This window comes from Anguilla anguilla, chromosome 9, assembly GCF_013347855.1.
Source record: "Anguilla anguilla isolate fAngAng1 chromosome 9, fAngAng1.pri, whole genome shotgun sequence".
In the NCBI taxonomy this organism is placed as follows: Eukaryota; Metazoa; Chordata; class Actinopteri; order Anguilliformes; family Anguillidae; genus Anguilla; species Anguilla anguilla.
The window spans coordinates 9,105,258-9,118,321 of NC_049209.1; the positions used below are offsets into that span (position 1 = coordinate 9,105,258).

General features: G+C 50.5%; 1 protein-coding gene across 6 annotated transcripts in view; it reads right to left on the reverse strand.

The window, feature by feature from the left end:
* The window catches only part of LOC118235809 (spectrin beta chain, non-erythrocytic 1-like), a 68,790-nt gene that overhangs the window by 34,407 nt on the left and 21,319 nt on the right, over positions 1-13,064 (reverse strand). For 2 of the 6 annotated variants that reach the window (XM_035433640.1, XM_035433642.1), the window contains exon 1: positions 9,338-9,959. The exons of 3 other annotated variants lie outside the window; for them this stretch is intronic. In XM_035433640.1, coding sequence (XP_035289531.1) covers positions 9,338-9,446 — 109 coding nt within the window. In that variant the 5' untranslated portion in view covers positions 9,447-9,959. Of the gene's footprint in view, positions 1-9,337; positions 9,960-13,064 lie in introns of those variants that run through there. One more of the 6 variants, XM_035433643.1, reaches the window with a different exon arrangement.

A 13,064-nucleotide genomic window follows, 5' to 3' on the forward strand; every position in this document is an offset into this window, starting at 1 on the left:
GAGCGCTTGCAGACATTTGAGAAGGAGGGTCATGCCCTCGGCTTTTAATGCTTCTCTCCACCTCGTGCTGTTGAATCTGTAAGCTGCCCGAAGTACATTGAGGGTGGTTCTCCAAAGTTAAGAAACCCAGACAGAGTTTCGATTAATGTCACAAAGATGTTTGTGCTATTCTAACGCCATAGACTACAATCACTGGCCTGGCTAGTCATTTCAGACCCACGTAGGACGCGTCTGTCGAGAATCAGATGATAACTGTCTCGTCTCAAGCAAAGAGTCCTCATTCACCTCAAACGTGAGAGCTCGCATGCACAACACTCTCTCTCCAGCCCGGGTTCTGACATCACGCCTGAGTCATCGAAGCCCGTCAAGACACTGACAGCTGCAGTGCATTATACAAAGACGAATTCAAGGACAAATCTCGCTTTCACCTCCTGTCGCCATTTGTTCCTCCATTTTTGAAAAGACAATATTTCCTTCCTGATTGTCCCTTAATTAAAAAAACTTTAATTATACACGTTGTATCCCTTGCTTTTTTTAACATTATTTATTTATTTCCAAACAACTGAAAGCTTGGGCCACGTTATCCAGATACACTGTCCAGATGAGCAGTGTCTACTTTCCCAGCGTTCCTTTGGCCCCTGACATTCCCTCTATTGGGGGAGGCACAGGTGCAGCCCGTCCCATGGTGCCATGCACCCATCTGCCCCTTATCAACTTCCCGCTATTTCCCAAACAAACCAAATTCTTCAGCAGTTCAAGGCTGGCGGGGCTTATCGGCCAATCCAGCAGTCCGGCTGGAAGAGAGAGATGGCCGTACTATCCCTGGATGCACCACAGTTATCCACTCAAAAGACACAACAGTGCAAAAGCCCTGCCAGGATTTTACATACTTCATTAGAAAAAAAAAACTGTGGTGATGTTTCAGTACTGTTGGAAGCAAACATCACAAAATCATAAAACATAAATGTTACCTTGAATACCCAGGATGCTGTTTTTACTGACAACTAACCAACTGTGGACCAATAATAAAAAAGCATCAGATTACAGACATATATTCCTGTTCACATGCCCTTACTATTAATGATTGCATAGCGAGACTGGATGTAAAAGAATGGACTCAACATTACTGCACAACATTCCTGGGAATGCAAGTAGCCTACATCTGTTTAATACACTTCATATTCATAGACTGTAAATCCCACAAAAATCTCACATGGTATGTATGTCTGCTGACATCTGGAGAAATTAATCTCACAAGATGACCTGTAGCTATGTACAGTACCACAAACAAAAGTACTTTTTACTCTTGTTCCAGGCATTATGACTGAAGTAACCCTCATTACATGGGTTTACAAAATCATACAACGAAAAGGAGGATTTTAAGGGAAATGTTGAAGTTAGAAATCCTCATACTGAAAAATATTGCAATACTGTTTTCCACCAGGAGAAAAGTATGAAGTAGACAGCAGGAAGTATAACATGCAGCATTTGCGCAGAAATAATACACTTCATAGTCAATGGATGTAATTTGCAATCAGAAGGTTCCTGCACTCACAGGAACTACATTAAAATAGCCATCTGAACCTCCGATGAAAATGTCCCAAAAGGGAATAGATCTGACTTAAAAATAAGTATTAATATCTCACATTAATATCACCAAAGCCTTATTTCAGTGCCTCGTGAGGCTCCACCCCCGTCCAGGGACTCCTTACTCCGAATGGCCTGTTTCCTTCAGTCCATCTGGGAATCTCCACCGGAGACTAAATTAATAGGCTGCAGCCATCAATCAGCATGTCTACTTTAGTGACCTGTCAAAAGCCCCGTGGAGAGAGGATCATGGGAAACGTACCGTACCTTAGGTTCCAGTTCAGAAGCGGGAGGAGATCGCACACTAAGCTGCCGTAAGACACTGCAATATCTAATATGCACGCCAGAGGCTAACAGGCTGTGTGGCTAATGAGGGGTGTGCTGGACTATGCAGGGTGTGCCAGTCACTTTTTACCGCGAGAAATACAATATACAATATGCTGTTTATCTATGCAGAGCAGATTAGTTTATAAAAGGGATTTTGATAGCAAATAAAAATTAAGATAATGTGGTAATTGCCTATGCAGCCAGAGTAATCATGGGGAGAGAGGGTGAGAAATAAGGTTACTGTGTAACTTTACTGTGATTGGACAAGCCAGCCAAACACAGAGCAACACTGGGGATCAAATTCTAACGCACACACACACATTTCAGCCTCCCTACTTGAAACATGAGTACGCACTCTCTCAAACAATAAGAGCAGGTTGCTGAAACACAGCTTAGTTACATAAACTTAATGCATTCACACCTCTAAACTGATGCACCTTTCTTGCAACAAAAAAAACAGAGCCTTAGGCTACACCATACAGTTAAATAAAAGCTGAACAACAAGTAACACGTTTTGCACATTTATGGCAACAGCCAGTGTAAACAGAGAAATGACATCCCAGTAATGGATGACACTGACAACTGCAAAGGTAAAATGGGACCAGTAGCTCAGCTCATAACAGGAAATAAGCATAATGCTTAATGAGGCCCAAAGAGGGAGTTTATTTAATATCCGCATCACAGGAATAATATGAGTGCTTTTAGAAGACACCTGTAATTGAAGACCTGCTGCCCAAGTCTGTCATTAGAGGCTACTGCAAAGATACTCATTAACACACACACACACACACACACACACACACATGCACAGACACGCATACACACACACATGCACACACACACATTCACACATATGCACACTGAGTGACCTACAAGAGTGGAAAACATCAGTGTTCAGGTCTTAGGTCTCAACACTATAAAGTCATATCACAAATAAAAAAATTTAAGAAGGAAGAGAACGCCCATTTATAATCGATACATGTAAAGTAAGAAAACAAACCAAAAAGTAAATGCCACTACAGCTGACCTATATTTACACAACTATAACAAATAATGACAATCCCAGGAGGAAATTCTAGAAGAAACAAAGAGGACAGAAGGTCAGGGGGGCACGGTGGAGTCTGAAGAGAAGAGTGTTCAGCCTGTCAGAAGATGGGCAGGGTTCCTGCTGCCCTGACTGCAATGGGACGCCATTTCACCACCGGTGGACCAGAACAGACAAGCAAAGCGGCTGAGAAGGGCAGGCGGGTAGTGGGGGAGGGGCCGGGTGCCCAGAGAGACCCGACTGCTATGCAGGATCTGACCATCTTTTGAAGATATAACGGAGTAGTCCCTTTAGCTGCCCAAAAGGCTAGTACCATGGTTTTGAACCTGACGCTGGCCGATATTGGTAGCCAGTGGAGGGAGATGAGAAGGGGAGAGACACAGCTGAGTTTGGTAAGGTTGTAGATGAGCTACAGAGGCCTGACAGTGGGGGCAGGGAGAGCACAGACACATAAGTACACACATGCTCAGACACACATGAACCGCACATATGGTACGTATATACACAATTATAACGGACGCACTAAATAAGAGACAAACGCAGTCATTTTGTAAACGCAGTGGGACATTCACATGACAGACAGGCAGCCTTACCCTTAATTCTGGGTTTGATGCACGCGCCCTTGATCATGACTGTGTTTCTGTTCCCCTTCACAGATCAAGAAGAGCCAATATTCTGCCCTGAGCCATAGCTTATGACTGAGAACCAGCGCACCGAAACCCAGTCAAGTATTAAACAATTGCAGCTGCAATGCACCGTTGTTTTATTTGTATACACTCTATTTATTTATATATTTTATGCCATTACATTTTGGTGCTGTATTTTATATTGTGTGCTGTACGTAACACTGTGTTACAATGAAAAATGAATGATGTGCATCTTCTGTTCCACTGCCAGGCTCAACAGCCCCACACAGCTGCACATAACAGCCATGTGATCACACCCGAACGAGCTGGAAGAGTCCTGCTCCGGTTTGGGGCCCCGGCACACACGCTGCCGCCCCCCTCAGCGTACCCCCGACAGCGGGGTGCCAGTGCGACGAGCAGCAGGGAGTGCCCCCACTGTGACTCCCCACCCTATGGTCCTCCTCTTCCTGCAGGAGGAGCAGGGAGAGCCCTGCTGTGACTCCCCACAGACCTCCTCTTCCTGCAGGAGGAGCAGGGAGAGCCCCACTCAGACTCCCCGCCCTACGGTTCTGCTCTTCCTGCAAGCCAGCAGCTGGTCCACAACAGATAAGGAGGAGGATGGGGCAGGACGTGCCAGGGCCAAACCCGCCAGACTGACAACAGTAGTGACCCCCTCCTTCCCCCCCACCCCGCCTGTCTGCGTATGTGGGGGGGGGGCAATACTTCACCTAACATTCAGCTTTGGTCTGTTTTTAAAGCATAGTCCTGCAGATGTAAAGCTTGCAGGTACAATTAATGATAGAAATGATAATGTGTGCGTGTATGTATGTGTATGTGTGTGTGTGTGTGTGTGTGTGTGCATGTCTGTGTGAGTGTGTATCTGTGTGTGTAAATACCAGTCACAGGTGAGACATAGAGCAATCCAGCTCTGGCAGCACCTTCCTGCATGAGCCCAGCAGAGGGACACAGTGACAGACCTCATTTACAGCCTACAGTGTGGATCTACATTTGGGATCTCTTCTGCTACCCTTTCTCTCCATCCTCTCCTGTAAAAAGGATAAATATTAAGCGCTGGGAGGCGGTGTATCATACTGTGGCATTGCCGTGCTTGTGACTCGGTTAAAATAGCAGCATCTCCCCGAGGGTTTCACAGCTCTGTCTATGAATGATGAAGATTATCAACACTTGTGTGAACACGCGACCTAACAGTCAGAAGAAGATATTTTAACAACAAGGTCAAGCGCCTTGCCCTGCAGCAGGTCCCCCCCAATTCACACATCTTCAGACTAGTCTGTTCCAGTGTGGCCTGAACTGACTGAAAGTGGCAGAAGACACTATCCACTCAGCACAATGACCGGTGAATGCAACAGCCTTTTCTGTGCAGAATGAAAGACAGGATGTGGGGCGAGGAGTGTGTGAGGTAAAAGACGGGGCGGGGGGGTGAGGTGTGTGTGAGGCGAGGGCACGGCGATTCGGAGCAGGCTTTCATCCCTCGCCTCTCTCACTTATCTTCGCATTCCACTGTGTGCGCACTGACGTCACATCCACACAACGCTGAGCAGATACAACCAGCCAGGTTTAACAGCACTGGTTTAACAGTTCCATATTGCAACACTAATGCACACATACATCTCAACGGCCACAAACGCTTGCGCGCATGCACACACACACACACACACACACACACACAACAAGAGCCACAAAAGAGGGGTTTGAGGAGGGGAGCACAAGGGAGAGAAAATGCATGTAATGTTTTCTCAAACAAGTCTAAAATCCCATTTTACAAGGAGAGGAAGAAAAATTAGCAGACCTGACAGCCTTTTCCATTATTATTATTATTATTATTATTATTATTATTATTACACTACTATTCATAATGGTATATGAATCAAAAGAGTTAGTTACTGACATGGTTCATCTGCTTTCGCAGTACTGAACTCATGCCCATGGAAGGATATTTAGAATCTGAGAGGAAGAGATAGACTCCATTTCTTATAAAACTCTTTTGTTTTATTCAGTGACTGAAATGAATGTGACCAAGCCCAGTTCATGTGACCATAACAGTTTGAAGAACTGTTAACCTCCACTATCAGTAACTGTGAAATATCAACAGACACATTGTTGTGGTATTTACGGTTTGGAAATAATTAGTGCTGACTCGGCACTTGGTGTTTTTCTCTTCACAAAAACACCTTGTTAGTTTGCAGGTTGTTCTCAGAAGGTTCTGGAAATGCAAATCTCTCCAGTTATTTTTAGTCTGCAGAGCGCACTTTCTTTTTCCCTCTTTTCAGTGGCAAACACGGTAAACAGCCTTTCGAGTTGCCGCTGGCAACCCTGGGGCTGATGGACAGAAGCAGGACGTGGCTGTACTGAGGGTGACTGGCACACGGGCTGATGACCCTCCACCTCAGCTCACTGCTGACTCACTGCAATAGAAACTGACCAAAACAACTGAACATCGCTACGACACTTCCGCTTCTGCAAACAAGCCACATGTGTGGCAACTGGCGTGGTGTTCACTTAAATTATCGACATTTTTATAAAACATAAATATTTTATTCTGATTATTTTGTTATGGGAAATTAAAAAGGCAGAAGAAAAAAAAAAAAAAGAAATGCTTGAGAAAGCGATGATACAGTAAAGAATTAAAGGTCAAAAGTCTGGCAGTGAACCGGCGCAGGCGAGCGTGGAAACCCGAGCAGCGATGTAAACACGCGGGACGGCCTGACAGAGCCCTCTGTTGTTGCCGAGCAGCCCCCCGCGGGGCCGAGGTCACGGCGGAGGGCTGACATTTCAGGTGGGGCATTTCTGCTTGCCTCGCCCCGCAGCAGGGGCGGTCGCAGAAGAGCGGCGAGCGGCGGGTCACGGAAGAGCCGCGTGACGCTAACGGCTAACGCGGCGCGGCCCCCGGGCGCCTTGCGGCTCCGCGGGAAACCGGCCCCCGAGTCTCTCCGGCGGCCTCTGACTGCGGAGCGGGAGGAGGGGAGCCGTCTCCGCGCCCCGCGGAGCTCTTGAAGGAACACGGCGGGGTGCTGCTCTGCCTCGTTACGCCCCGTCCCGTCCCGTCCTGCGGGCCCCGGGCTCCTGAGCAGAGGTGGGTAACCCGGCTTCAAAGAGTAAAAAGACTGACCATGTATTTGCTCCACCACCATGCACTAAACCAGCTGATTCTAATTAGCATAACTCTTCACCAGGGTAGGAGAACTAATTATCGTAATCAGCTGGCTTAGTGCATGGTGGTGGTGCAAATACATGGTCAGTCTTTTTACTCTTTGAAGCCGGGTTACCCACCTCTGCTCCTGAGGCAATTTTAAAACTCTCGTAATTTTGCGCCGTGACCCACTTATAAAGTGGGACTGCGAGGGAGAAATGTAAAAATAAAAAAATTTTAAAAAAAATAAAAAAAATTTTTTAAGTGCCCCGCTCGAACGCGCCAGCTGGGATCCGAACGCAGGGACCCCTCCGGAGGCTGACGAGAGCCACGCACTCTTAGTGCTACGCCACGCCCGGTGGAGCATCACGTCAGAGAGACGGAGAGAGATGGAGAGAGACAGAGTGAAAGTCGGACGGAGTGTAGCACAGTGGGTAAGGAACTGGGCTTGTAACCGAAAGGTCATAGGTTCGATTCCCGGGTAAGGACACTGCCGTTGTACCCTTGAGCAAGGTACTTAACCTGCATTGCTTCAGTATATATCCAGCTGTATAAATGGATACAAGGTAAAATGCTATGTAAAAGTTGTGTAAGTCGCTCTGGATAAGAGCGTCTGCTAAATGCCTGTAATGTAATGTAATGTAATGAAAGAGAGTAAAACCCGACACCCCGAGCAGGCGCTGCGGGAAGGGCAATCCCAGGATGCATCTGTTTTGACATTTCGGCGTGACACGGCCGCTAAGTAGCCGGACCCTAAACCGCATGGTTCTGACACCCAGGCGAAGCCCCGCAGTTCTCCCGGCAAAGTACTCAGGCTAAACACCTTTCAGCCGTCGAATGGAAGCTATATGTGAAAGTTGAACGGGACCGCTCTTTTAGGACCCTAAAGGGGCACAGATGAGGTGCATGACGAATGAACTGGGGCAGATGTCCGCTGTGACCCAGCGGGCTGCGGGGTCCACAGGGGAGACCCTGCAGCAGCGCGATCAGTGCCCCGCTCAACGCCATGGGCATGGGACGCGGCTCTGAACGCCGCGTGCGCTCCCTCGCACCTCCGGCTTCCTGCGAGCAGATGGCGGACGGGCCGCCGTTATCACGGCAAACCTCTCGGAGAACAAACATCCCCCCCCCCCCCCCAAGTCAAACGAATACGGTGACATCAGTGGCGTTTATTCCAGAGCCTGCCCTTTCAACGGACCATCGAAAGGAGACCGGTCTCGTTCTGTTCCGAAATAATTGGGGGGTCGAAGCAACTACACTCAAAGAAAGAAACAAAGAGCGCTTTTAAAAAAAAAAAAATTTTGCTGGCACTTCCAGCTTTTTTCCCAGAACTCCCCTCCTCTTTACGGCCGCTGACGATAAGAGGATAAAGCCAGAAGCGGACGTTTTCAGCCGCCCTCTGGATGTTGGCCCTTAAGCCGCAGATGAAGCGTAATGACCGTGAATTAGCACGTAATGATTTAAGGGGCGCGAACTCCTCCGCGGTCTACAGCGCGCCTCTCTCAAGGGCCTCTCGTCCCGGGCGTGCGAACGCCGGCGAGGACGCAGAGCAGCCCACGGCGGCTACATTACCCAGGTCCTCCCACCGACAAAGCTCCGGTGTGTGTGTCACGAACCCGCGAGCGGAGCTCTGATTAACGGCCCGCGTCAGGAGGGGGGCCCCCTCTCGCTGCCGGACTGAGCCGCGCGCCCGCGAGTTCATCACACAACCAGGACACAAACAAACCGCCCCTGCACAGCCGCGGATCGCTCACGCACGAAACTCGCGCTTCGCTTTTCGTAGACAAAACCCATATCTGTTTCCACAGAAATTTTGCTTGGGTAAGGTTTCCTGTGGGCAGCACACTTTTTGTTTATAGCTCACAAAACTGACGGAGAGGGGGGGTTCCCCACGGTTCAGTTTAAGGGATGCGTCAAATTGAAACCGCAACCTAACGCGACGCACAGCCCTGAGGTATTCAAAACCTCCCAAACACAAGGATAGCACTTCATCGCTCAATTTTAACAACTCGCACACATTTTCTGGTTGATTACAAAATAAACAAATAACAACAGCAGAGAGGGAGCTGTCTGAGGTGGTTGCGGTTCTAGAACTAGCAGAATAAAACGGTCGGCTCATGTTCAGACATAAACAGATACAAGTCTCTCAGTTTTTTTTGCCAACTTTCCAAGAAATACTGCACTTTGTATTTCTCTCTGTCTCTCTTTCTTATCTCTCTCATTGTGATGAAGGGAAGAGCGTACAGCAGACGGGTGAGAAAACTCCACCGCCGCGCTCCTATCAGAATCCAGATCTGGAGCACTGCCCGTTTCGGAAGCAAGCTCAGAAGTGCCTCAGCCCGAATTGGGAGCTAGTCTCCAGGAGAGGGGTCCACGGTGACCCAGAAGAGGAGTAAAAATACCACGTCCTGGGCTAATTTTCACGCTACTGGCCCCCGTTCCTGCCCCCCCTCCAGCCGGGTTTCCCCAGGAGAGACCTCACGGCGCGGGCGAGAGAGAGGGGCTCGGTGCCGGCTGATACAGGCATGAGTGAGACTGAAAGCCACCCCTCGATGCACAGAGGTTCCCGTAATGGGCGGCAGTAGGCTACCCTGCTCTTACCTTGCAGCTGCTTGAATCTGCCCTCCAGTATGTTGGAGTACTGCACCTGGTCGACGAAGGCAGCCGGGGACAGGCAAGGCTCGCTGGTCTTCTGTTCCAGCTCCATCATCCCTCTCAACAGCGTCCAAGCGCAAATTTCAGCGGCTTTTTTTTTGTTATTTAAAAAAAATTCACCAAATAAAAAATCTCCAATCTTAAGTTACTTTCTCGCAGCAATAAGCATCTCTCTCTGAAGGGAACCAAACTATAATCCAGGTCAGTTTGAGTTCAGTTCCGACCCCGCGCCTCTTCAGAAACAGAAGTCTGCTCCCCTTACCGGTGTGTGACTGCACACACGGCCATCCCTTCGTCTCTTTTTCCAAACGGGTCCCTCCTCCTTTGTGTGCCCCCGCTCCCTCTCTTTCTCTCTCTCTCTCTCTCTCTCTTTCTCCAGCGGTGAATAAGAGCATGAGAAGAGAGAGGGGACAGAGAGCAAGTTATTTGAACTTCCACAACAAATCAAGCGCTCTCCTCTTACGCTGCTCCTCCCCGCTCTGAATGAAACGCTCTCTTCCCCTGCTAGAGTTGCACCGTTTAGCAGCACAAAGCCACACTTACTCCCCCACACACACACACACACACACACACACACACAGGCTCCCCCCTGCCCCCCCCCCCCTCCCTGCACACTGTGTGCACTCTCACACACACACCCCTTGTTTGAACACAGTAAGAGCGGCAGCCAAAGTCAGCTCGCTGTGTAAACAGAGATCACCGCTCGCTCCGGTAGCGGGTGCATTAGCATAAGGTGTTCTTCAGGGAGGAGCCGAGCAGAAAGAGGGAAAAGAGAGGAGGAGGAGGAGGAGGAGGGCGGGGGCCGCACGGTTCTGATAGGTGCGATGAGGAACTGGCTCATTCCATTCCTAGGAGGGGGCGAGGAGGGAGGGAGGGAGGGAGGGAGGGAGGGAGGGGGGGTGCGCGGGGCCCGGCTAAGTTTAAAAAAATACGCCCGCGTTCATGCGCTCCTTCCGCTCTGCAGAGCGAGGCGAAAACAAGACGTTGGGGCAGGAAGGAAGTGCCACACGCAAAAGGGTGACAGCAGCTGCGCCTCTCCGCCGCTCTGCCTGCGCTCGTTTCCCGCGCCACCCCCCACACCCCCCCGCTCCCCCCCCCCCCCCCCCCCCCCCGCGCTGTGACATCCACGGCAAGAGCGACACTTATCTCTGAATGTGTGTCGACACGGCAGCGCTACACCTCGCCGGGCCAGAGGAAGAGCTGAAGACCACGAGGCAGTCCAGCGCTGCGACTACAGGGAGGAACGCAGACCGTCGAGGGGGCGACGGGAGGCCATTTCCTGGGTTACGTAAGCAAGCCCAAAGGCGGCCATAAAGGGTGCTTATTGGGGGCAGTGCCCTTTCTAGCACAGAAAGGGCCTTCATCTGAGGGGCTGGCCTAATGAAGCGCAGTCCACACCTGTTTGTCATAAAGCCCCCCAGCAGCGAGGGCCCCCAGACGCACAAGGCCAGGGAAGAGCTGCTGCCCGGTCGTGTGACAACACACGCCGACCGCGCCTCAGCATCTGCATCGCTATCAGTGTTGCCCAAAAGACAGGGGAGGCCGGATCCCGTGCGCTCACAGGCGCAGACAAGGACAAGCTTAAGGACTAATTCACGGCAAAGGCAAAAACATGTCTGAACCATAGAACGCTCCGCAAATAACAGCCCTCTGCTATTCTTCACTGAGTTCGGTGGAGGCTTAGAGGTCCGCAAAGGCTGTTACTGCTGAGCACCTTCGTCACACTCAGCTCTAACAAAAACACAGAATGAGAGATGGACTCAGGAGGGGGGGGGGGGAGAGAGAGAGAGAGAGAGAGAGAAATGGGTGTTTTTGCTGTTCAAACAGAAAAGCAAAGTTGATTTTTTTCTTCTTTTTTTTTTCCCTCTCCAAGAAAGGAAATGGCTGTCTGGGGGATACTTTAATTGTGTAAGTAAGTACAGTATCCATACAGACTCACTGTTTCCTGCAGGCTACACGCTGTCTTGAAAAAGGTTCAAGCAGCACAAGTTTGTTGATTACCACACCAATGAAGCTAATTTGAATGAAACCGCAGATGAACTAAAGTAAGACGCGTGGGAACAAGAAGCAAGGAGGTGAAGATAAATACAAAAAACAGATAAATACAGAGTGAGACAGAGAAAGAAAAGGAGAGGGGGGAGAGAGGAAGAGGGGGTGGGAGAGAGAGACAGAGCCAGAGGAAAAGGACATGCGGCTCACTAAAAATTACCCTTCAAACGAGAACATCAAGTAGCCGCCAAATGTTCGAAACGGCTGACGTCAAGGCGGCCCACAGAAAGCCCCATTGCCAGAGCTTAATGGCGGTCTTCAGGCTGCCAGGCCGATAACGCTGTCAGCGGCCGCCCCGCCGAACGGACGAGGCATCGGCTGGCGCGGCTCCACGGAGGAGCCCGACCAGCGCCCGCGGTGCCCGCTCTCACCCGCCGGCCGGCCGGCCGACCCCGCGGCCCAGTGCGCCCAACGCTGCTCTCGCCAGACCGTGGGCGGGGCCCGATGAGTCGCCCGCACAAAGAGGCAGCGGCAGCCTGCCGGGGGGGGGGGGGGGAACCAGACACCGTCAGCGGTCTGTAATTACCGTCACAGGTACGGCGACGCGCGGAACGCCGGGACGCTCCGCGCGCTCCTGTCACCACCGCCCGACGCCGCGGGACGGCCGCACAGCTTGTAGCGATTTGGCAGGAATGCGACGACTTCCTGAGTCTGGTGAAGTGTCATAATGCCGGAGGTCAAAGGTCCCCCTTCTCTGACCGTGAATCTCAGCTCTTAACACCCCGGGCTGTGAGCGCACGCCATTTAGCTGTCTGCGTGGCAGTTCGCTAAGAGACTAAACAAAACCTTGAGAGGTCGAGGGGAAAACAGATTGTGCTGTTGCTCGTAGAAGGGCAGCAACCTCATCTTTCCGCGAAGGAAAACAGGCAAATCTGCAAGGTTTCTTTCAGAGTAGAAAAGGCAAATTCACAGCTTATTCACAGAAGTGTGAATGTAACAATCCTGACTTTATATGAAAACGAAGAAGGCTCACAATAACCACCTTTACGGTCCTATCACAATCTTTTTCCACCCGGGCTGAAGTACCTACACACACACACACATACGCATGCACACACAAACATACATGCGCGCGCACGCACACACACACACACACACACACACTCACACAAAGCCCTGGAAGAGGTGCGAGCACAGAGAGAGACACTGGAGGAGGTGCAAGTACAGGGAGAAACACTGGAGGAGGTGCAAACACAGAGAGAGACACTAGAGGAGGTGCAAGCTCAGGGGAAGACACTGGAGGAGGTGCAAGCACAGAGAGAGACACTAGAGGAGGCGCAAGCACAGAGAGAGACACTAGAGGAGGTGCAAGCACAGAGAGAGACACTGGAGGAGGTGCAAGTACAGGGAGAAACACTGGAGGAGGTGCAAACACAAGGGGTCACTGAAGGAGGTGCAAGCACAGAGAGAGACACTAGAGGAGGTGCAAGCACAGGGAGAAACACTGGAGGAGGTGCAAGCACAGAGAGAGACACTAGAGGAGGTGCAAGCACAGGGGAAGACACTGGAGGAGGTGCAAGCACAGGGGAAGACACTGGAGGAGGTGCAAGCACAGGGGAAGACACTGGAGGAGTCACAGACACACAGGAGGAGGGGAAATATGTAAAGACCTGAAAAGAAAGGG